Below are 26,528 nucleotides of genomic sequence, written 5' to 3'. Positions count from 1 at the left end.
ATTACTGAACCGATTACAATGAAATTTAGCACACATAAAGAGGATAACTTGGATTAACACATAGGATAGGGTTTGTCGCGAAATCCCACGGGAACGGGGACTATGCGGGTTTTTCTTCGAAAACGGGCAAAGCCGCGGGCAGAAAGCTAGTATACATATAAATTTAAAAGCAGTAATACCAATGTTATTCTCAGGGAGGGTATGACTTCCTTAATAAATAGTTCAGCTGAATCTCTCCGTAAACTTGCTGTAGGTGGATCAAATTGTTGGTACGCCGGCTGGTCACTTTGTACCTCCACATTGTATAAAATTAAATGGCCTTCTGAAGTCTGAAATAGTAATTTTATTAGTTAATGTATATGTACTTTACATTATAATGTATATGTACTTTTTTAACTTATAACATATACTTAGCAGTATATATCAATTTGAATAAATCAAATCATTTCCCTAAATTGAGTTAATAAAATTAATGAATTAATCTGTGCTATGACATAAACATAAACTTACCGAAATACATATCATAGATGAATCTGGTTTCCATTCCACACCCACATTGATACCAAGTCTTTGTAAAGACTCTGCACTGCGCTTGTGATAAACAATTGAGACGCTGGGCTAAAAAGAAAAAGTTAATTGTAATTGCCACTAAATTCATAAAAATGATCCTAGCATACATTCTCAGTACAGAAAAGTGTTATAACTAGAAAATACCTTACCTTACAGAACCATACTACAAAAGATTCATCGCTCAACGAGGCAAAAAGTATTTTATCTCTGTTAGATACGATTTGTTTAAACGCCTGAGAATCTGAACCCAGATTCCTCAAAACTTTGGGCCATCCAATTGGAAAATACATTTTGACATCACATTTACTAACTAAAAATTCGACTTGAAATGTTTTTCATTCATACAAAAACGATACGGTAAATCATTTCTTACTGCTCCCTATTTTTTTCTTGTACATTCATCATTATTTATTAAGCATTGTTTCTTCAGATCAGTTTCTTTTTCTATGTATTTATTTGTATTTCTATGTCAATAACTATTAATTTTTAATGGTAGGTCCGTCTAAGAAACTAATGTTGACAAAATATGACAACTGTGTGAATGTCATCAGCTCAGAGCACTAAGACAGTTGTCATTTTGTACACAGATTAAGGACTATGATTACAGGTTACATTATGGTCTAGACTTGGAGTCTAGAGCAGGGGTTCCCAATCTTTTTCAGCTCACGGTGCAGTTTCATTTTATGTTTTTGACACGGCCCCTACCCACTCAACCTAGTTATTTCAAAAGGAAACAGTCGATATAGGTACCTACAATATTAGGCTAACCTAATTTCTATTATTAAGAATATTTCTATCTTTCTGCTTGCAGAGAAGAACAAAAATAAAAAATATTAACTCAATTTCTTTAATGTAAAAGAATATAAAGAGAAATCAAAAAGTAAGGCTTAAGAAAAACAAAAAATAAACCTCGATAAAGGCGATGCGCACGACGTAAGTAGGTACCTATCTCCGCTAGGAGTACTAGTGTTCTGAGGTACCTATCAACGTAGCAAATTTAAAATCTTTTATGTCATTTTACGACTCTATGTTAGTTCAATTCAAACTTAATCGCGGTTCGGAAGTTAGGTGCAGGTGCGAGTGCGGGTGCGCACAGGTCCCAACAGAGCAAAGGTCCCTTAACGTCCCACTAATACCTACCTAAAATTATGGATGGTACGATGTTCCGAGCCGTCATTAAGTTTGAATCGAATTATACATTCTAGAGTCTAGTCTGTAGACTAGGGGTTCAGACTTGAAAGCACTAATGTCCTCATTACACCCTCCTAAGTCCACACTTAATTCAGAAAGTATAAAATTAGCATCCTACATTTTAAAGTCAGGATGGTTTTTGACTGAATAATTTAAAAGCCTACTTAGAAACGCATTTAGGAATGTGTTATTGCATTTAGTAAGTATCGTAGCTTGACTCATTACAATACTTTTATAAGTACGTAGTCCAATATTTTAATCAGGGGATAATTTTCTTTTAACAGGGGATGTAAATTAAAGACCTGAATAATATCAAATCATAAATAATCAATCATAAATAGTGAACTGCTTATGAACTATCTATCTTTAAATAAATAGGAAGTAAAAGATTTTCTCTTTGGACATTAGTATCTTGCTTCGGAATGAACATTATTACAAAAAATTTTAATAAATTATGTAAAACTATCTTGAGGTAATTCGTAGATAATTTCAGAACCCGTTGGTTTTAAAATATCCCTAATCTTAATTCTAAAATTTGGTTTCTGAACAATACGTAGAGTGAGAATGAACCATAGAGGAGGCACTAAAATGACAAGGAATGCGTGAGAGAAATACACTTATGACTATAAAGCTAAGAGCAAGAGAGACAGAAACATTGTTTTTTGTTTCTCTCATGTTATGCGATTTCTTTTGTTGGGGACAAAGGCAGTTTGTCCCAAACAAGCGGCTACAGTCCATTGTTTTGCTAGTTTTCTGTTTTTTCTCGCTGTTAAGTGACTTCAAAGTTTAATAAACGTTGACAGTGATCTGTTTTAATCCGACTTTAAGTGAAAATATGGTGCGTTGTAGTGTGATTGGTTGTAAAAATCGGCCGGAACGAAGATTACCAAATATTACCTTTCACACGTAAGTAAACTTATTTGAAGTATATTGTTTTATAGAACTGGATATAGTTGATACATTTTCATTAACTCTAATGTGAAATTATCTACAAATATATAATATTTTCATCGAAATAGACGTAAACATTTTTTTGTGTTATCCGACTAAATTACGAAGTGTTCTTGTTGTTCAGGACGCCATTTGTTTTTACGTAGTTTCAAATTTATGGTATAATCATGTGATTAACATTAGGGATACCAGTACAGGGTAAAATTTTCCCCAAAATCGTGAAATGTTTTTTTAATATTAAATGTTAATGTTTGTGTAAAGTTTGTTACACGGTTCGGTTTTCCGGTTCAGCTTTCCTCATTTGCATTGGTTTAAGTATTTTTTTTTTCAATGTCGGTTTTTTTGTATATTCCAGGTTACGATGCACATCATAACGCTGAAGACTGCGAAGCTGGCCCTTCCACACGAGCTGCAGCTGCCACTGAAGGCAGCGAGGACCCTGCCCCGTCAGGAGAGGCGGTGTTGGAGTAAAATCCGGAAGGCCACCCCCCGCGCCTTCCTCACCGAGGTGCGGCGCGCCTTTATAAGAACGAACGAGCGGCGGAGTCGTCCATTTTCGTCTGCTACTCGCGCGCACATTATCGCGGACCCTCTGCCCATTTATTTCTACCGTCATTTTGCTGTTCATTTTCAAATAAATGTATTTCGTTTAATTTACTTTTAATTTGAACTATTTCCAGTACGTTTTTATTAGACTACATTTACGGCTGTATCTTCTAATTGCGTTGACATAGAAATTTGATTTTATTACTGCTTAAAGGTATAATAGACCTAAGTTTTTGATGTGAATATCAATTATTGAATACCTACATTACATTTGCGTTCATGAGTAAAGGGGTTATAAGATTAATTTTTTTTTTTATATAATGTAATAAAAAATTCATGTTTTTCGTAATTATTCCCGTATCTGTTTTATAAGATATTATTCTGTCTTCTGATTCAAATTCAATTTGAATCTGAATCAGAAGAAATAGCAATTAAAACCGCATATTCTGAAACTAGCAACTACTTGCAAGGGAATCACAACCTACAAGGTACTCCCCACGTCCTATAGCACAGACAAAGAAAAAATTGCTACAAGCAACATTTAAAGATACAACATAATAAAACAATTAGGTTTGTTCGAAGCCCTCGGTGCGCGAGTCCGACTCGCACTTGACCTTTTTTGTCCTAATTTTACTGTATTTTCTATTATTATTTACCATTGATTGAAATGATATCTAAACTTTAGCCTTGTTTTTTTATAAAAAATATATGAACTGGGATATTTCGATATTTGTGGTTAATTGCGAGAAGTGTAAAAGCAAAAGTTGTAATAAATATTTTAAATACCTACAACTTTACCATTAAACTTTATTCCGCAGTTATAGTTTTTTTAATCCCGATCTCAGATCGATCGTAAATAACTTTTCCTCTAATTTTTGTTACCTATATTCTCTTCCGTTTGAAATTGATTTCATTGTTCTATAATATTACTTTTATGTTTCAAAAGTTAATAAAAAATCATGTTGAACAATATTACTTTGTTAATTTCAAAAGTTAATATTAAATTAGTGGTCCACTTAGGTCGTGCACATGGCCCAGGGGGGGGCATGGCCCATGACCCCCATGACCCCCCCCCCTGGATCCGCGCTTGTACCGGCCGGCCGCCCGGCTATATATTTTATACCCGTGCGAAGCCGGAGCGGGCCGCTATGTTTTTATATACAACGTTCACAGTTTTTCTGTAGTGTATTTACTATTTAGTATCAGCATTGCACCCGTGCGAAGCCGGGGCGGGTCGCTAGTTAAGTTAATAAATAACAAAATCTTTTCAAATCTGTCTTTTTCTTCATAAACCTATCTTACAAAAAAATACCCAAACATTTATAGATATTTTGCCAGTTTTTCGGATAAAAAGTTTTTGTAATAGTTGGCAACATTGACGTAAGGATTCGCCATCTCGTTCGGGTATACGCCGATGTCGTCTCTAGTACATTCTCCCTCTACGGAACAATATGATGAGAAGCTTCTAATTTCTCAATGAGCTTCTAAATTTAGTGGCCAGGTGTAATAACTTAACAAGGTCAAAGCATTAACTCTAGAAAATCTATTATAAACATGGCAACAAAAATATACAATGCTTGACTGAATGCTTTACTTTATGACTTTATGTCAACATTTTGGTTCGTTCTTGTTCGCTCGGTGTGTTATTATTATAATAATTCTTAATCCTGTGTTGGAAACTATATTACTTTATTTCATTTTGAGACTAAATACTTAATAAAATCAATGTTTTTATTGAGTTGCAATAAATATTCTAAACAATGCTTATGTGTGCCTATTAAGCATTTGCAAATCCAAAATGTCTGAACAAATTGAATTGGCCGATACTATAAGTACAACAGAAGATGCATTTGAAAGCTTTCAGGCAAATGTTGCATATGAAGAAGAAGAGTATATAACACTGTCTGACTTAGCTTCCTCGTTTGATAATACAGATGTGAAACTACCGGAGGTGACACTCGAATCAATTTGCGATGAGAATGGTCCCTGTGGGTCAGACTTACCGAATATTAATGAAGCTATAGAAAACTCAAATGAAAAAATTGATAATAATGTAGAACAATGTATAAATAATGATTCAAGTGAGCATAATATTTTAATTGAGAACAATGGTGAAATATCTGATTCTGTTAACAATAGTATTGAAACTAGTAATAAAACTACGACTATAAACGAAATACCTGCACAAAATGAAATAGTCCCGAAAAAGCCAATACGTGGTAGACCCATAAAGCCAAAACGTGGTAGACCCAGAAAAGAAGCCGTAAAAAATATAAAAGATGTAAATTGTACAACTTCAACAACAAGTAGGAGAGGTAGGAGAAACATTACAGAGACCAATACCGACTGTGCAATAAGTTCAAATAGCATAGAAAATATGGAAAATGTTCAAATTGTTTCTTCCACAATAAATGATTCACTCCTTAATGGCACTCCGCGAAAGAGAGGAAGAAATAAAAAAGTCTCAAATGAATTTATTGAACAGGAAAGTATGAAAAATGTTCATGTAGAAAATGATGAATCAACAATAAACACATCTAAAGGTAAATTAAAAGGTGTGAGTAAAAAAAAGAGAAAAAATGCTATGGAATCTGAAAAAATTGATTCCGAAGCCACAATTCAATCTGTAGAGGATACTGTTAATTCTGAAGATAATATTGCTGATAATAGTAGCAAAAAAGATTTGACTGAATGTAAACTGCAGAATGATGCAATAGATTCCAGTTCTCTTTTAGTAGAAATGAAAAATGATAATTACCTTGATGATGAAACAGATGATATCTGCTTAAGTCAACTGAAATCTACGTGTGAACTAAAACCAGATAATGATACAAACATGAATATAGAAATCAAAGTACATGAAAATGAAGAGCCTGATCTGATACTTGGTGAAAATGAATCTAAAATAACAAAAAGAATACCAAAAAAGCCTGCAATGGACGATTTTGAATATAATATTGATACTATAGTCACTGATGTAAGTAAACCTGCTATGGATACAGATAACATTGAGTTAAATGTTGATGTCAAACAAAATGAAACAGAAAATAATGAAACAGAATTAGAAGCCCTTGACACCTCGAAACGACCTGTGCGCAGACGAACGAAGCAGGTTTTCAAATATGATGAAGAATCGGATGAAGACCCTTTTGCGAATGTAGAGTTGTCTGATGACGAACCTCGTAGAAGAAAAAAGGGGAAATACACTTATTCCGATGATGAATATGTACCAGGAAGGAAATATGATTCGCCAGAATCATCTTTAGATTCTGACATGGAAATAAAAGAATATGATGATGACAAGAGACAGAAAAAAGGGAGAGTTAAAAAGTTTGATAGAATTGATAAAAGCAAAAGTCCTAAAAAGAGGGGCAATAGAAATGTATCTTCCCTGGGAAATAAAAGCAAAACAGATATTGCTTCAGAGATGTCAAACAACTCAAAAACTGAGTCTGAAATCCTGGATGTTGATATTGATATTGAAGATAGTTTAATAAGCTCTGTATTATTTAAAGATGCATCAAATAACTGGGAATCCACCTCTAACATATCAGACTATCTTGCGAAGAAAATTCAAGGCACCGATATAAAGATTATAAAGTCCAAACCATCAGAAAGCCCAGTTACAAAATTTGAAATACCAGTTATAAATCAAAATGAACCCAAGAAGACGAAAGAAAGTGATACACAGACAACATCCATAGTAAATGTATCCAAAACTACACAAACGGATTCAAAACAAGTCCTGCCTATGAAAAAACAAGTAAATCTGTCTTCAGATCAATCAGAAAAAGCGTGTGAATTTTTAAAGAATATTGTTGAAACAACAGCAGAGTTAGGTGAGCTTATGACACAGAAATCTCGTGATTTTATTGAGAAGAAAATTAATACCACCAATGTCACAGATACATTTAAAATGGATTATTGTGTTAAAAAATCATTTCTTTTGTTTAAACTTGCCAAACATAATTTAATGCAAATGGAAAACGATTTGGAGACAAAATATGAGGAATTTTTACAAACAAATAATCTATTGCAATATAGAGAAAAGCAGAAAACTATCACGCCACAAACCAAAGATGATAGTGATTGTGAAATTGTGGAAGAAATAACTCCTATTAAACCAGAAATGAAACCAAAATTTAATCCTAAAACTGTTTTCCTCAACAAGGAGCTGTCAATTAAAATTGCAAAAACTCCCAAATCATCCCCAAAGCCAGCAGCAACAGAAAAGCATAATATGAAAGGAAGACATACTGTTTGGCTTAATGAATCGGTAATGGTAAAGAAAGTACAACCTACGCAGTCTTTTTTAGCCCAGGACAGCCGAAATAAAAAACCCCCTGATTTTATTACTTTAGATATGGTAAAAAGCTTTTTTGACAATTACTACAGGCATGAAAAAGTTTTGTCTATCTGTCGCCCTTATACATCAATGGAATGGCTCTCCATTAACCAAAACTATGTATGCAATTATTTTGTTAAGGATGCTTCTGATCATGAAAATGAGGTAAATGACGACATGTTTACTTTGAATGCAAGTAATGTAGATACTACAAGTAGTGATTTTGTTGTAAAAATCAAAGCTTCAACTAGTAATGAATTAATAACTCCAAAACGTTTATTGACAATATGTACGGAGTCAATACAAAAGCATTTGCATATTTTAAAACAAAATGTTCAATCAAAGATTGTTTGTGATGAAGGAGAAAATTCTATAGTTAACCCACATATTGATATGTGTCATGTAGATACTACAAGTAGTGATTTTGTTGTAAAAATCAAAGCTTCATCTAGTAATGAATTAATAACTCCAAAACGTTTATTGACAATATGTACGGAGTCAATACAAAAGCATTTGCATATTTTAAAACAAAATGTTCAATCAAAGATTGTTTGTGATGAAGGAGAAAATTCTATAGTTAACCCACATATTGATATGTGTCATGAACCTTTATACAAACAAAATGACAAAAATGGCAACATAATATTTAGAAGAACCGATACACCTGAAAAGACTGTTAAATCTCTGAAAGCAATATGTATTTTAAAAATAAACACATTATTGAGAAAAGAACATTTAGAAACTCAATCTCTCTTAACCAGTACTACAAAAATATTGCATAATTCTGAATATAAAGAATTATTTCTTCATAAAAAGGATATATTTCAAGTTTCATCTTTGTCCTTGTTGTGCTTTAAAATTGTACAAAGATATTTTCTACCAGTGGTAAAAGAAATTCCCCTGTACTCTGTAAATTTATTAAGTTCACTTGCATTAAAGACAATAAATGCAAAATTGACTCAAAAATCTCTCAATGATTGTGAATATAATGAAACTCGAAAAAATGAACAAGGAGCTGATCCACTAGATTCCATGGCTTTAACAATTAATTGTGTGAGTTCAATAACAGAAGAAGACTATTCAAATTTTCAAACACCTCAGTTTGATTCTGCTCACTCAATCCATGGTGAACATCATGAAGATGATGATAGTTTTGATAACGAGGAGGACACACATTTTAATAATGAAGACAACTTACCGTTTGGTAATGAAGATGACACAAACAATGAAGACTTTAATCCAGATGCAGATTTTATACAGCAACCAGGCACAGAAGACTCTAATTGGGTTTCTAAGGTTCAAATGCAAGAGTTACGTTCTTGCTTAATGCCATCCATAGTTACCAGTGATAAAGATTCACCAGAAACAGATAATCAAATTGTTTCTTCTGAAGAATGTTCATTTGCGCAAATAAAAATTGAGCCGGAGGAACCTGAGCCTGATATTAATGTGATGAACATTAAGGCAGAACCACAAGAAGAGGAGGAGATGCAACTTCCGGTAGCGCATGTCGTGACTAAGGAAGAGCATATAGAAGAAACAACACAAGCTCTTGATGAACCTCCACCACAGTTAGCAAGACAGAATAGTAAGTCATACAGCGAAGATCTGTTTGAGTCTTTTGTTAGCACAAACAAAATAATTAAAGACATATCTACAACATATATGTTAAACAATGATGAAATTTACAGTCAAAGCTCACAGCGTATTAGACGTCAATATGAACCTGATTCTGATGGGGAAAAAGATACCTTTGATGATGATATGGGTTTGCTTGTTCCACAAAGCATCGAAGTTGCAAAAGACCAACTCATGGAAAATAGCTCAGATGAAGATAGCAACAAAAAACAAGTTAAAAAGAAACCTACGAAAACCTTGAAATCAAAAAAGAATTCAAAAGAGGTTGTTAAGGATAAATTTCCTGTGGTTGGAAATGATGTTGCTATCCTGACAAGAAGAATGAAAGAAAAAATACGACAACTTGAGAAGAAAATTGATTCTTCTGATTCAGAGACAGAAGAAATTCCATTACAAGCGAGGCGTGCAAAGCCTCAAGTAAGTGAAAAATCAAAGGATACGGAGGAGAAGGTCCAGGAAATAACAAAGATTCCTGTGCAGTGTAGTGAAGTAGACTCAACCGAGCATATTTCTTCTGAAACTAGTAATCAGTCAAGTAGTGCCAATACAAGGAATTCAAAGAGGCTTAGAAAACCTCAAGTATCTCAAAATCAAGCAAAGGAACAATTATGTCCAGATATGGATCTGAATGTTCCATCTGAACTTTTAGAATGTGAACCAGATATAGCTGTTGAAGATGAACCAATTAAAAATGTTACAAATAATGATTCAATAGAAAAAAATAATGAAAAGGATTTATCAAAACATTGTGATAAGAATGATGAAACAGAGTACATTGATAGACATGGATGGAAATGTTATTGTATCAATCCCAGCGATCCTAAGATATATGAAAATGCGTCAGTTGTTTTAGAGAAACTTCCTGAATCCTTTGTAGATACTTATTTGAGGTTTCAGGATATTGAGGACGGTAGTGATGAAGATAATGATGATGCAGAAGTAAATAGGTAAGAAATGTTGTGTAATATAATATAATAATAAATCCTTTATTTGCATTTAAACATGGTATTTTAGGGTGTTATAACTTACAATATAATATTACAGCATGTTTAGCCGTTATTTAACAGCGTGCAAAATTATATTATTACATATCTATAACAACGGGTCACCATGAAATTTGACTTTGATTGCAAAGCATTAAATTTCGTAGTTTAGGTCGTAATTAGACGGAAAAAAAATATATGGCATGAAAAACTTTGCTTTTGTGCTTAGAAGACTGATTGAAGGAAATTTTTAAAAATCTCGGATTTTAATTTTTTATTGAAAATAAAACTATTGAAATAAAAATGTTTATTATTTTTATTAAGTTTTACTATCAAATTAGCTTACAGAGAAGTGGAAAATAACTTAAAAGTGCACACTTTTTCTTTTTCTTTTATGTTCATAGCTACTTTCTCTCTATAAACCCCAAATATAGTCGCCCATCATGTTTTCATTGTATTGGCCTTGATAGCGTTGTACAAAATTCATGATGTCCTGATGGAAACGTTCTCTTTGCTCTTCGGAATAGGCTCCCATATTGTTTTTAAATTTATCCAAATGAGCATGCAGCATATGCACTTTTAATGACATCCTGCAGCCCATGGCCTTAAAATTTGTAATTGGAATTTGCCTTACCTTCCAAACACCTTTTACAATATCTACAAGCAACATGTGGAGCCCATGGCTTATCTTGATTCCGTACAGGACAGTCAAAATATGCTTCATAGGCTTCACAGAGAACGTGAGATGTCTTTAGTTCATATTTCACGTCTCGAACTTTAATAAATTGACCACATATAAAACAAAATGCATCAGCATCGTATTTGCACTTTCGTGACGACATTTTAAGTTATTCTGGGCTTGTAAATAATACCTGATGGTTGTTTATCACTCGGGTGCCATCTAGCGGCACAGTGTAAACGTTAATATCCCACTCTCACCGCGCGGTTTTTTTAAAAAATTAAAATTTATGAAAAAATTGAAAAATTTGTATTATTATTATAACTATCACAAAAGCAAACTTTATACCGAAAAAAGGTATTTTCTTTTCGTTTTTGTGCATAACTAACTGGAAAATAATAGTATAAACTTTAGGACAAAGAACGAAATTTTTTTTGTCGAGTCGTGTAATCAAAGTGTCTAATTAATTTGTCGTTCATTCACATTATTCATTAAACAATAAAAATTTCAAAATTTATTATAACATACATTATAAAATCAAGTAACAATTAATATACAATCCCATTTCATGAGTCCAAATATTCCTTAACACTATAAAAACATTTCTGTTGAAGCCATTCGTTAAGTTTTTTAAAAAATAATTTAGAGTAAGTTTTTTAATTTAGTTTGTACCTTATTATATATTATTACACTCATACAAAGACAATTTTTATTATATTTTTTTATTCGAGGATTATCTTTTAAAATTAATTTATTTGGATCTCTGCGACTACGGCTATTTAAAAAAAAACAAATAAATTTTAATTATAAACCTAAAAAATCTTGTTTATAACATAATATTTTTACAGTAACGGGATTGAAAACGACTTTTTGACATTGTTCTTTAATATTTAATTATTTAACAGGTTAACAAATTTGGCATCATTGGCTAGACCTGCAACAAAGGATAAAACTCGCGTGAAGCACAATGACAAAAATGCAAATAAAGCTCCTAAATTGGGAGTGGATAATGGTTCAAGCCCCGAAAATATTAACAAAGATGATCAATGTGCAGAACTAACACCATCTGAAGATGAAGATGATGGCCGTGATTATGATGACATACCTCAAGTAAATTCATCCTTTTAATTCATATTATTTGTTTTACAAACATTGTATGTATGTTAATTCAATAATAATTAGGGTTTGATTGAATATTTAATTATTGTTATTTTGGGAACTGTGTACCAACGGCCGCCGATGTATTCTTTGTGATACAGATACGATTTTTTACAGGAAGCCCCCCGAGATCCTGAAAATTCTATGGCAAAGAATTTGCTAATGAACGATAATGAAAGTGATTCAGAACAAACTGAAAAATTCGATGAGAATATTAAAATTAAACAAGAACCTGGTACTGAAGAAGCTTCTCCTTTAAAAGTGAAATCTGGTCCTAAATCAAAGACTAAAGACATTAAACCAACAAGTGGAGATTCTGTAATGTTAACTGCTGATATTATGATGAATTCAGAACTGAAACTACTCAACACGCCAGTTGTTATGAAAGAAGAACCTTCCCCTGAAACTAAAGATCTGCTGAAACCTATAAAGATGACTACTGTAAGTGTGTATAACATTGTATTATTGAGTAAAGAATAAATAATTTAAAATGATTTCACAAATTTTCCAAATATTTACAGAGAGGCGCTAAAAAACAAAAACTGAGACATAAAACAGAGTTGTCGAAAGAAGATGAATCCTCATCAGAAGAAGAGAAGCAATGGGTTTTTACTAAAGAGAAATTACTCAAACGAATCGAGAAGAAACATGACACTGCTATGTACATACTTTATACTAATGTTAACATTTTTGACAAATAATTTTTTTATCTTTTTTCCTCAAGTTACTTTTATTATTCTTTGAATTACCAATTATACGTTACGTTCTTATGTTTTTCAGCGATGACGAAGCGAAAGGTGCTAAAAGAGTTAGTGAGTTTATTGAAAAGCGAGGAGAGGCGTCAGAACATCAATCGTCGAAGTCTAGATTAAGTAGAGGAAAGCGATCGAAAAAGAAAGCTCTAGAACGACGAAAGCAAATGAAGTGAGTATAGATCGGTTGTTCTTTTATTTACCGAAATGTCTATCTTTTGAAATTTATGAATATTTTATTGAATTATTCAATGTATGTATGAAGAATCGGTTTAGTGATTTTTTGAAAAATAATGTTTTAAAATATAGATAAGTTACCTTTTCACATATCTCATAACGATCAAAAAGTTAAAAATGATTTTTGCTTTAAATTATACGCTTTTTCTAAACATATATACCCGTTTTTAAAAACAATAATAAATACTATTTGATAAATAGCTTCTTTAGCATTTAAAAATTTATTGTAATTTAATTTTCACATTTGTTTTTAGTATTCTAGCTAGAGAACTCTTCGGTGAACAACTGTCTTCAAGAAAGTGTTCCCAAAATTATAGCAAGGGACGTCGAAATATCAGAAAGGTTAATATAAATAAAATAAAAACACAACATAGTATGATAATAAAGTGCCATTTTAACATTTTACTTGCTTTTAGGTTCTTAATAAACAAAATCTTAACCATTCAACCATAATTGCAAATAAGGAAGAGTTTGACAGAAAACGAAGACTGAATAACAGACAGGCACAATTGGTAAATATGAACATTTATTTTTATTTGTAAAATATGTTTTATTAAAAAAAATTGAGGTTAAGCAACGTTTCTCATGGTCATAAATTGGATGGGTGACTAATTATTTTGCAATTGCTCTTCGGTTTATTTGTCGCGAGTCCGAATCGCACTTGATCGATTTTAGTTTTTGTACACGTAGATGATGTGTATTTTTTGCATTGTTTTCTTTTAGAGAGAACATCTCGGATGCGAAGAAGGTGTTAACGTTGTGGTGATAAACGACGAACTGTGTTTGGAATATGATTTCGAGAACAATCTACCCGTTGCTGGTGTTCACAAGTTCTTCACGCAAGTTATGAAAGCGCATCAGGTGAGGATTTTTTGAAATGTGTACTACATATTTGAATTCTTTATTTTGTTCATTTATTCGTTAATTGTTTATGATTATACTTAAAACATTTTTGTCACGTTTAGTTCGAGTCACGCTTGACTTTTTTAAAAGGTGTACTGTTTTTCATTTATTTTGATGATATCGTAGTTTTTTCATTCTTTTTGATAATAAATAGTACTCAATTCAACACATTACAGTACGAAGGAGTTAAGTTCATGTGGGACGCGTGCTTCGAGAGCGTGTCCCGCGTGGCCAGCGGCGACCCGGGCGGCGGCTGCATACTGGCGCACTGCATGGGGCTGGGCAAGACGCTGCAAGTGCTGGCTCTGCTGCACACGGTACGGTATAGCGTGCGCCGGTACACGTACAGTACGGAGTGTACGGTTCGTGCGGCACGCGTGCTGCGTTAGCGTGTCCCGCGTGGCCAGTGGTGACCCGGGCGGCGGCTGCATACTGGCGCACTGCATGGGGCTGGGCAAGACGCTGCAAGTGCTGGCTCTGCTGCACACGGTACGGTATAGCGTGCGCCGGTACACGTACAGTACGGAGTGTACGGTTCGTGCGGCACGCGTGCTGCGTTAGCGTGTCACGAGGACAATAGACAAAATATTATATGTATATATATTGGTTGAGATGGCTGGCTCAATAAATGCCGTGGATTAGGCGCATAAAACGATTGCTCGAAGAAATTCGATTTTTCAGGCGGAATCAGAGGTGGCCGAGATACTAGACGTTGCCCCGGTTTGGCAAAAAGACTTGGGTTCGAATCCCATGTCGTGATAGATTTTTTCGATTATTAAAAAAAATCTAAATTAATTGCTTTCTTTAAATGATTTAAAATTATTCTACAGGTTTTAACTCATCCCATGCTAAATATGAAGCGTGTGCTCGTATGCTGTCCTCTTTCCACTGTATTGAATTGGGTCGACGAGATCCATAAATGGATTGATCCAGTTACAGACAAAATTAAGGTTGTACTATTATTTTATATTACTATTATTTTATTACAGTTAAGTCAAATATTGTACATTTCATTTTGTTTAAAATATATAAACCTGGAAGATTTATTTAGTCTTCCTTTTATTAACGATTATCATTGTACTTTTCAAGCCTAAAAAAATGAGACGAAAACTACAGGTATAATTGTCTAAAAATGTTTCTCACATTTTTACTGTTTTTTTTTGTTATTAGGTAGTTAGCTGCTTAATTATTAGAATAGGCATTTATTTTACTTGATAGAATTAAGTTAAAATGCTTTAAAACAATTTTTTTCCATCATCCACTATAAAAATTAATTATTAATTTATTGATGGATTCAATATACTTTTTCATGGACTAACCTTGTACTAAAATAGTAGATTTAAATCTATATTTTTTACCAGACATTCGAGCTATCAAAACTGAAGCGTACATACGAGCGCGCATACCAGCTAGAAGACTGGTATAACAATGGTGGGATATTCATCATTGGTTACGAATTATTCCGGAGTCTTACAACCCTTGACTCTGAAATAGATCATGTGAGACCAACCTATATAAAGAAGATACGAACTGCTCTACTCGATCCTGGACCAGATATAATTGTATGTGATGAAGGACATTTGCTAAAGAACGATTGCTCTGTGCTAGCGGTAGCTATGAGTAGAGTCAGCACAAAGAGAAGAATTGTACTGACGGGAACTCCGATGCAGAATAATTTGAGGGAATACTATTGTATGGTGAACTTTGTTAAGCCCAGCTTGTTGGGGACTTACGCAGAATATTCTAACAGGTAAGATCAATAATTTAATGAACTGTTAAATGAATTAAATGGCTTGAAAATGTTCTACTAATCAAATTCAAATCCATGAATGAAATGAAGGAGTATATAATTCTTAAATAATATTCAATAACATATTATTTTATTTTCAATTTTGATACATTTACATTCTTTAAAACCATAGATTTGAAAACCCCATCATGAACGGGCAGCACAGAGATTCAAGAGAGGACGATATAATTCTCATGAAGACGCGCACACACATTCTTCACAAAGTTCTAGAAGGTTGTTTACAACGTCAAGAGGCATCCGTCCTATATCCTTATTTGCCAAAGAAGTACGAATACACCGTGTTCATTCCATTAACACAATGCCAAAAAGATCTGTACACACATTACCTGAGTGGCTCTGCGACAAAAAAAGGCAAGCAATTGGTCCTAAAGGATTTCCATATATTGCAAAAGATATGGACACACCCACTAGTCCTACATAATTTTCAGACAAGAGCGCGAGATGCTGAAAATAAGAAAATCAAAGGTATAAAACAATTTATTTAACAATTATAGTTTAAATTTTATCTTTGTATATAAAAATGTAAAGTTTTCTGTGTACCCTGCATACTTATCTATAGAACTTTTATTTTGATACAATACTCAACCCGATTAAAAAAAAGACGGATTGCACTCCGGGAGTGCCGGCAGAAGTGAAAACTTGATTATTAACGTTTGAGCATGTTTGATATCCATCCGTCTTACGCTTTTTCGATCAGGTCACGTGTCCTGACGCGAGTTTAAGATTTTATACCCATTACAGAAAAAGTGCTCAACGCCGCTAAAGAAGTTTTCACTTCAAAAATCAATTGTTTCGCTATACAACCGTCACATGCCACAATGAAACAATACAATGTCGCTAGTACATTTTAACCAAAAATTAAAATATTCACAGCGGAAAAAATAGAAGACGATCTAGCGCAAGAGGACATAGCCGCATCAGAGAATGTGAAGCCAACACCATCCAATGAATGGTGGATACCTTACCTCGAAGGCGGGAACATGTTACACGCTCTAGAAAGTTCCAATAAGTTCCACGTTGTGTTCCAGCTGCTGGATGAGTGTGTGGCGCTAGGTGATAAGGTGTAAGTCGATCTTATAGATATTATGGATCAAGCCAGATGGTCTATTCTTTCCTTACTTTAAATTACATAGTGAGATATATTTTTACACATAGCTAAACCGGCATTCTGTATCTTTTTTTCATTATTATTTATATTAGTCACGTAAAAGTTTAGCTCAATGTTTTGGAGCTGTTTTTCTAGACAGCTTCTAGGTGATAAACACGTTCAAAAATATATGAAAATCACGTTTGTCAAAACATATTATTTCATTGTTGGGATGTTCCTCAGACACATAAAACCGAAAGAGTAGAATAAATTCGATTGCTCTGGCGGGATCACGGGTGGCCGTGAGATCCGCCCGAGCAAAGGCGGTGCGAGTTCAAACTTCCAACTCAAGATCGATTTTTTTATGCTCTAAAAATTTTATTGTTTTCAATATCGTTACTTAAAAATAATTAAGTTTTTTGCATTTATTAAACCTTTATTTCAGATTAATTTTCTCCACATCGCTCTACACTATGGACGCGTTGGAAAATTTCCTGCGAAACATCAACAACTGGAGTCTCGGCCAGGAGTACTATCGGCTCGACGGCTCAGTGCCGGCGGATGTGCGGCAGAAGTGGTGTCGCGAGTTCAACGCAGAGAATAATGTTAAGACCAAGTGAGCAACTTAATTCTTTTTTGTTATATATAGTTGAAATTGTCTTTTGATAAAGATTGAAAAATTTAAGTCGCCTAAATGCACCAAACCAAATCATCCCACTTCCCTAGTTTAATAAATGCATTCACAAATATTAAAATAAATCTTTCTCTTTTATCTTTCTCGTCAAGATCTTGAATAAGGTATATTATTTGCATTTTTTCCAATATATATGAAAGTGTAGTGTTTTTTATCTTCCATTTCCAGAAAAAAATAGTCATACGACATTTTTTCATCCTGTCTACAAATACGACGTACTTAATATAATTTTCTCTCAAAAACCAGGTTATTCCTAGTATCGACCCGCGCAGGCTGTCTAGGCCTAAATATGACGGCAGCGAACCGCGTCATCATACTCGACACCTCGTGGAATCCCGCGCACGATATACAGAGCATATTCAGAGTTTATCGTTTCGGACAGAAGAAAGACTGCTTTATATATCGACTTGTTGCTATGGTACGTAGTATGTGGAAGTAAAAAAAAATCAAGTAAAAAGTTTTTTTATATGAAAATTTAGGGTACTTGAACATAACGGTGGTTGAATGCAGTTTTAGTAGAGTTTGAAATGCATAATGCTTACTTATATTTGCAAATTTAAGTATTCTATAAAAAGCTTTATTTTTCTAAAAAAGCTTTTGGTGTACTTTATTTCTTCCGTTTCTTTGCCAAATTTAAAATCCTTATGTTTCTTACTAAATTGACCAACTGAGCCATTTTGTGCTTCATTTTAATAATACTGTGTATATTTTTATAATAATATAGGGCACAATGGAACAAAAGATCTACGAGCGCTCGGTCACGAAACAGGCTGTGGCGTGTCGCGTGGTTGACGAGCAGCAGATAGACAGACATTTCAACTCGGCCGATCTCACTGAGCTTTACAGGTATTTAATTGTTTCCAAAATATTTGTTTTAGGCGTATAGCGTCATAGAGGTAGTTTCTAGAGGTGAACACAGCCTGCAATTATGTACGCGAATATAGGTCTACCAGAATCTGATAGCATATTTATATTTAGAAAATAAATGATTTTCATGTGGCAACTTTATTTGACAACTATCAAATTGGTTGTCGAATTATTTGTCATCTTCGCAGTTGATGAAAAATTTTTAGGATTTTGTCTTCAAAATCTTCGAAAATGTCGAAAAAGCCGCTGCGATCACAAGCAAGAGGTAGAGTAAGTTACATGAAGTGGATTTCGTTTCCTTGTGAATTTCATATACATTAAGGAACATGTTATTTTTTGCGCACCATAATGTAATGCTGTTGATATCGTTTTGTAATCATAGTTGTTGATAACCCTATACAATTTGAGATCGTCGGCGAACATTTGGTACTTAGACGTTATGTTGGTACCAAGGTCGTTTACGTTTAGTAGAAACAAGAGAGGACCGAGGTGAGAGCCTTGAGGTACACCTGAGGGTACTGGTCGAGCGACTGACTTGTAACCTCTGAGTATAACTAATTGGGACCTATTACGAAGATATGATTCGCACCATCTGAGCAAAGAGCCACAAATACCCGCGTGGTACAACTTTTGGACAAGAAGGCTATGATCGACCATATCGAATACCTTGAAGAAATCTGTATAGATAGCTTGAATTTCATTTTGATTTTCGAGCTCTTCATTGATATCGCTGACGTATTCCAAAAGGTTTGACATGGTTGAACGCCCTGGAAGAAAATCGTGTTGACAGGGGTCAAACAGTAGTTTGAGATAAAAGTAAAATCTGTTGTAAATTATAAATTCGAACAGTATTGATATTGGCCTTTAATTCATAACATCACTCTGATCACCTTTTTTGTGTATTGGAGTGATGTGGGCAATTTTCCATTTAGTCGGAAAATGGCCGAGGGAGATAGATTTATTGTAGATGTGGAACAGAGGCTTTGTGAGTTGCGCTGAACAAGTTTTTAAGAACAGGGGAGCGATTCCATCTGGGCCTGGTTTCTTGTTAATATCTATTCGTTGAAGTGATATTAACAAGGGACCATTTGAAGTGAAACTTCTTTATGTGCGTTGAGAGTAAATTTTCAAGGTCGCGTCATGGCAATACGGTCACGTCATGGAGTAAAGCGATGATTTTGCTGTCTTTGAATCTTGCCAAGGAATTTTCACTTCTGAGCCGTGAGCTGGGCTCGAACGCTCTTTTTTGTGTTTTCTCGCGTGTAATATGATGCGTCTGTTTGTCAGCTGGGACGAGGAGGGGTGGGGCGTGGCGGAGGGCGTGGCGGCCGGCGTGCGCGACGCGGCGCTGCTGCGCGTGGCGGCGCGCGGCGCGCTGCACGCGGTGCGCGAGCACGACTCGCTGCTGCGCGGCTCCGAGCCGGCGCTGCCGGAGCACGAGCGCGCCGCCGCCTGGCAGCAGTTCCAGCTGGAGCACGTGCACCCCGCCAGTATGTGTGTGCGCGTCGCGCCGCTGCTCCAAACGTCACACTCCCTAACGGAGTGTACTCGATTGCAGATATTATTGCTTCAAATACAAAAACCAATTATGAAAAAATGTTAAACGACCCGAGCATTAATATTCCATCCAAGTAAAAAAAATCAAATTCTTATCTCTATATTTTAACCCCGAGAACATTAAGAATAGCTTAACACGATTGAAAACAAAAACCAAAAAGATTTCTTCTCCGTTACAGATCCTTCGGCGATAACTACTAATAAAGAAAAATCTGCCGTCGAAGATAAAGCTTCCACGAGCAGTGATTTTGCTAGTACCTCGACAACTAGTAGCAAGGTTAAAAAAGGAAAAAATAGTCAGACGACAAAAGAAAAAGCATCTATGCCAACAGAAGAGGAAACTGATAAAGAAGAAATACTAGTCAAAAAAATAATGCAAATATTAATCGAGAATAATTTCCATGAAACTATTCAAGCTGAAGAACTGACAAATCTCATTGTTAATGTAAGACGGCTTGTCAGTTCTCGTATGGGTGACGATGGGCTCCTCAAAGATCCTATTGCAGCCGGTATCGCATCTGTACTGTTGCAAGACGATGCGGACTCAGGATATACTGCTCGCGATGAACAGATAGTTGAAGAAACTGCGCCTATTCCAGTTGAAAATACTGCGCCTATTCCAGTTGAAGAACCTCAGCTATTAGAGAGAAGAAAACGTTCGAAGAAAATGATAGTAAACGTTGAAAGCGACTCTAGTGAACACACAGATGACGCCGAAAATATTTACGATGACAACGATGATGATGTCGAATGGACGTGTGACATTGGCACGAAAACTATTAAAGCGCTCGAAAAAAAGAGTAAGATTTGTGACATTGGCACTAAAACTATTAAAGCGCTCGAAAAAAAGAGTAAGATTTGTGACATTGGCACTAAAACTATTAAAGCGCTCGAAAAAAAGAGTAATATTAGTGACATGAGAACGAAAACCATTAAATCATATGAAAGAAAAAGTAAAGTAAAGAAAGAACAGGAAGAAAAAGTCCAAGACAATAAATTCGAAAATGTTAAACGCATGCAGCTCCAAAATGTCAAAAAGGAAGATGTTCCAGTAGCCACCTCAAAAAGTTTCAGACAATCAGACAGTATCCTCATAAGTGATGATGATGACGATGAACCGATTACGGAACCTCCCCCACTCGTTCCGATTACTAAAAAGCAAAAAATAAAAGAAAAAGTGACAGAGAAACAAAACGTTCCAGACAAGAAGGAAGAGAAGAAAGTTGAGGAGGAAAGAGTTCCATTGCACCCTTTGATTCTGTCGAACGATAATTTCATTAAGATTGTAGCGCACATGTATCAGAGAGGTAACTCGATGCTGTCTGATGACGCAGCCAAGATGGCGGCACAGTACAGCACTAACAAAGCGCGCAGTGAATACGAAGCAACCGGCGTCCCCATTGTTAGCGGGCCGTTATATGAAATTGCTATTGAGGTAGGATATCTCCATACATTTTTATTGTATTTATGTGTTCAACTCAATAATGTTACTAGTAAATTTGATAATTTTTAATGCAAATGATTTTTTATTGTTTTTCTCTCTGTTATATGATATCTTTCCTTTAAAAAATATCCATACCGACTATACAATAAATAATTTATTTTTCATTATTTTCAGAGCTTAGGATTGGAACAACTCAAGAGAATGCACGAATCCATTAAAATGCAGTTTGACAAGCCACCACAGCCGTCAATAAGTATAACGACCAAAAAAAATGATGACGTACACGAGGTCGAGGCGGTTGTCGAGAAGAAAGAGAAAAAGAAAACATTTGTTGGACCAAAGTCTAGGAAGAGATTGGTTGAGCCCTCGCCATCCCCTCCACCACTCGAAATAAATCAAGCGATCGTCCCCGAACCACTACCACAAAACGTGTTTCCTGTGGGAATGTGAGTTATATTTAATATTGACTATAACTGTCTTAGTTAACATGTAAATTACATTTCACCTGGACCTACATTCCTTAGTTATGTTTTTAATTTTAAGTGATTAAATTGACGCATCAGCTCCTTATTCGTTATTTTTTCTGTCAAATAATGTTAAATTAAATTCTGCCTACCGAACAAAATATTAATTATCTAAAACTTTATGTAACAGGTTCAAAGGCCCCGTAGAAGTCGCCAAACCTCAGCCACCGCAGGTCGTGGAGGAATGTATTCTACCAGACGATGATGAAGAAGACGTCGTCATCAGCTCTGTAGTTCACAGACCAGCCAGTATCCTAACTCCGCCAGCAAACAACGAGACAGAATCTCGAGCACTATCTCGAAATAATAGTTACTTTATCGACAATACATTACCCAGCCAAACTCTCTCAACTGATACAATACCCAAACAAATTACCCCAAATATTCCAACGCAGTCACTATCTCGAAATAATAGTTACTTTATCAACAGTACATTACCCAGCCAAACTCTCTCAACTGATACAATACCCAAACAAATAACCCCAAATATTCCAACGCAGTCACTATCTCGAAATAATAGTTACTTTATCGACAGTACATTACCCAGCCAAACTCTCTCAAGTGATACAATACCCAAACAAATTACCCCAAATCTTCCAACGCAGTCAAAAGCACCTCATAAACAGATCAAGTCAGTTACTAAAAAGCAGACAAAAACACCACCTAAACAGATTACGCAAAATGTTGCAACAGCGTCGAAACCACCCCATATACAAATTACTCCAAATCTTGCAACACAGTCACCGACCAGTGTCCGAGTTCTAACGATCGACAAAGGTACACCGATAATTCCACAATCGACGGCACTAGCGGCAAACATAACATCACAAGTGACAGCTAGAAATGAACCAATATGTCTCTCTGATAGCGACGATGAAATAGTGCCTTATCCAGTTGGAGTTAACAATCCATCTAGAAGTTTAGAACCTGTCACTGTAACTCAATCTCCTCTGAAAAACCCAACGAAAGGTGCACCTATAATTGTACAGTCTGCTAGCTTTAAAGGCGGCACACCATTCGTTCTTTCAGATAATGTCAAAAAGATGTTAGATCCTAATAAAAAGTATTATTGCATACCAGCTTCGTCTTTAATGGCTAAAGAAGGCTCGAATCCTGGGTCGAATTCGTCTATATCCTTAGACGGTCAAAATAGAGTGAATAATACATCGAAACCATCCATAGTGATAACGAGTCGCGGTCAAATTCGAGTAAACGGGGTTCCACAATCTCAGAGCAATAGCGAAGTAACCCCTCATGTCATCATTTCTCCTTCCACCCCAGACAGCGTGTCCCACGACCAGTATACTAAAAAAGACAATTCCAAAAAATCAGGAAAAATCGAAGTGACAGCCACTCAAGTATTCTCTGCAAATGATTTAAAGAGTCTACCAACACAGACTGCAACTAATAAAATTGTAGCGAATGCCAAAAATCAAATAATGAGCCAACCTAGTACTTCGAATACATATAGTAGAAATTCAAGCAAGCCAAACGTGGTTCCACAAGCTAGTCATAGAAAAAGATCTCCAAGTCCACCGACTGACCACATGCAGCTCTTCAAAGACGTCGTCCAGATTCAGGCGGAATCGTATAAAGAATTACCGAAGGTGCAAATTACGAAAACTAAACCTAAACCCAACGCGAACGTTATAAAAATATTGAAAGATGACTTGCCCAAGCCCAAAAGTGTCGCAAATACGAGCAGAGATCGCCCCGTGATGATATCCAAACCATCATCCACAATCCAAGGTTCGCCTGCCCGTAATAAATTGGTGATCTTAAAAAAAATTGAAAATACAAAATATGACAATATTAATAAATCTAGTTCAAGTTCAAAAGTGATTAACGTGGAAAGAGCGGCGGCGAAGAAGTTGACGGCCAGCTCTTTTATTGATCTCACGTGAGTTTATTTTTACATCTAACAAATCCACTTCATGTATTTTCCCCTTTTAAATATATTTTAATTTTCATTTACAGAGATATCCCAGAGAGAAAGCCCAAAGTGGAAAAACGACCCGCGCCGTTATACGTTGACAAATCGGCGAAAAAACAGAAAAGTAAGTAAATTTCAATTAAATTAAAGTATTAGTCCGGTAGGTACTTAAAATTATGTTAATATCCCTCTTTCAAATATGATTGTATAATTTTAATTTCAATGCTTTTTGACAAAAATAAAGAAAATCATTGTATTTTTATTTTTTAATCGATTGGGCAAATAAAACTCATATTAAAATGAATGCAAGGGGGTGTCACATGATTTAAATATATTTGATACTAGCTGTGCTCCGCGGTTTCACCCGCATTGCTCCGCTCCTGTTGGTCTTAGCGTGATGATAGACTTATAGCCTTCCTCGATAAATGTGCTATCTAACACCGAAAGAATTTTTCAAATCGGACCGGTGGTTCCGGAGATTAGCGCGTTCAAACAAACAAATAAACTCTTGAGCTTTATAATATTAGTATAGATGTGTACGAAGTTTAATATGCATACTTACCTTCTACTTACATATTTCATAAATGTTGTTTTTTTTTCAGAACTTCTGACGCTGGCGGACTTCAGTTTAGATGATATTGATGATATAACGGAATTAGAATAGATGTAAAGAATATTATGATTATTATTTTAGTGTAACGTCTATCAATAAGATATTTCTTTACTTTTTTTTCAGTACAGTTTATGTTTCCTCATTTGTGATAAAAATATGTTAATAGTTTAAGGACAGGCGGCATTCGCGCCAGTTAAGTGTAAAGTAATTAAGAAAGGTATTGATGTCATAGTTTTTAAGTGTTATAATAACTCTTACGGTAAGATTTATGTTTATGTTTGTCGAAAAGAATCCTGGTTTATTTTATATATTATATAAAAAGAGATTTACAATTACTGTCGAACGAAAAATATTTCATTTCTTTTGACTACAATACTATTGTAATGCATGGAAATATTCGTGGTTTAATAAATGTATAACGATATCATTTTGTTTTTTATTTATAATAGAAATGGTGGGCTTGAATTGGTGTTAACTATTTTTTATTCCACAATCTGTTCATAAGCTGGTGTTCTTAATTCGTAAATTCTGCAGTAAAATATTTATCCATACTCAAACAAAATATAGATTAAAGTATGCTCTTATGTAGTTCAAAATTGAGATGGATATTTTCAATTTACATATCTATTATCCCTACTTAATATTATAATATGAGAAAGTAACTCTTGTCTGTCTCTTATTCACACCTAAACAACTGAAGCGATTTGTTATAAATATAGTTGCGGCGGAAAGCTAGTGATTATAAAAGAAACTGTTAATTAAACCCTTAGATTACACCACTTAATCAAGAAGGGCTGAATTGTTTCAGTAAATTTTGGTTTATTTTCTATACTTCGTTCATTAAAAACACTAGATATACATTATGCAAACATATACAAAAACAAACTTAAAACAATGCTTAAAACAAATTCTCAAAATATTTTTGCGAAAATTCTGATCGAAAAGTCTAAAGAAAAAAACAAGCTTATTGTGTTATTATTCTTTTATCGCCATCACTAATCAAAGGTGTATGAACAAATCCATATAACAAAACGAACCAAAACCACAGAATAGTACAGGAACAGAAGAATTACTCGGCAAGAAGATATAAATAGATGCGAGCCTTACTACTACGCGATACAGTGGTATTAAGTTTGCACAAAATTATATCCCTATAATTTTATTTACCTACAAGTTTTGTCTCCTATCGCTTGGCCCTTATATTATTTTCTTACGCTGTTAGGCTTGATACCTAGTATTATTTCGCTTTAATAAGTCCTATTGTAATTGTAGGTTAACCCAAAAAAAATAATGTTTCGAAACCTAGTAAAATTATGCGACTCGCGCGCGACGTCCGTTATGATATCACATACACAAAAAAAAGCAAATACAAAACTAAAAATCTTTCTGCTTTCTATTTGAATTCAAGCACCCGAACGCCACACAATACCTTTTACTGTTAAGTGTTACGCCCGTAGCACACCTCCGCTGCGAAACCATGACCGCGGAACCGCTAGATGGATTCCGCTGTGATCAAGTGTAGTTTGAGTAGCGGAACCGGCATCGGCGAAACCTCATGCGAGTCTGTCCGGAAGCAACGATCAAAGCGAAATGTCGTCGTTATCGGAGTCAGAGGAAGAAGAAATATTATTGTGGACTTTAACTTTGAAAAGACATAAAACTCGTAGAATTTGGGTGCATGAGATTAATAAAAAAAGAAATAAATCAGGAGAAAACCTACTATGTAATGAACTCGAGTCCCATGAAGATCGTTTCTATACATATACATATGTATTTTTAGAATGACCCCTCAGAGTTTTGATGATTTACATACTCTTTTACAAAAACAATGTAGTTCCGCGTTTTATTTTTGCCGGTTTTGACAAACACGCGCGAAAACATTGCGGCACCGCAAACAAATAGCGGCGTGAGCGCGGTAGTGTGGCTGGCTTTAGAAGAGATCGGCGAAACCGCGCGAAGAAAGAGATAAAAAATAGTTAGATGTATGTGTTAGAACAGGCAGTTTCGCTACTGTTCCGCTTCTCGTACACGGGACAAGACAGAGCG

The 26,528-nt window shown here is 34.9% G+C and overlaps 2 protein-coding genes and 1 long non-coding RNA gene across 3 annotated transcripts in view; 2 read left to right on the top strand and 1 right to left on the bottom strand.

Annotated features, from left to right (window-relative positions):
* Rich (Guanine nucleotide exchange factor subunit Rich) overlaps positions 1-1,102 on the bottom strand; it is a 41,666-nt gene extending 40,564 nt beyond the window's left edge. Inside the window, exons 1-3 of the mRNA XM_090111149.1 lie at positions 720-1,102; positions 511-618; positions 180-329 (exon numbers count right to left, since the gene is read on the bottom strand). Of these exons, the coding sequence (XP_089967275.1) occupies positions 180-329; positions 511-618; positions 720-860 (399 nt within the window). The 5' untranslated portion in view covers positions 861-1,102. The remainder of the gene's footprint in view (positions 1-179; positions 330-510; positions 619-719) is intronic.
* Positions 1,103-2,319: 1,217 nt separating this feature from the next.
* LOC149901634 (uncharacterized) lies at positions 2,320-3,365 on the top strand. Its single transcript, XR_016457630.1, has 2 exons — positions 2,320-2,667; positions 3,068-3,365. It is a non-coding gene; the product is annotated as an uncharacterized LOC149901634 (long non-coding RNA).
* Positions 3,366-4,879: 1,514 nt separating this feature from the next.
* Positions 4,880-24,909, top strand: LOC149901633 (uncharacterized). The gene is made up of 22 exons (XM_090110852.1): positions 4,880-10,188; positions 11,809-12,013; positions 12,179-12,502; positions 12,583-12,722; positions 12,842-12,985; positions 13,305-13,392; positions 13,467-13,562; positions 13,774-13,911; positions 14,130-14,270; positions 14,784-14,903; positions 15,315-15,703; positions 15,876-16,228; positions 16,637-16,826; positions 17,296-17,466; positions 17,791-17,962; positions 18,269-18,390; positions 19,699-19,901; positions 20,148-21,403; positions 21,587-21,858; positions 22,067-23,836; positions 23,914-23,993; positions 24,472-24,909. Exons 1-22 carry the CDS (start codon positions 5,057-5,059, stop codon positions 24,531-24,533), a joined length of 11,568 nt encoding a protein of 3,855 aa, XP_089966978.1. The 5' UTR covers positions 4,880-5,056; the 3' UTR covers positions 24,534-24,909.
* Positions 24,910-26,528: the final 1,619 nt, after the last annotated feature.

This window comes from Colias eurytheme, chromosome 16 (assembly GCF_061535395.1).
Source record: "Colias eurytheme isolate Ceu_HAF_F1 chromosome 16, ilColEury1 Martin Lab GWU primary, whole genome shotgun sequence".
Lineage (NCBI taxonomy): Eukaryota > Metazoa > Arthropoda > Insecta > Lepidoptera > Pieridae > Colias > Colias eurytheme.
This window is presented reverse-complemented; position numbering and strand designations above follow the sequence as displayed.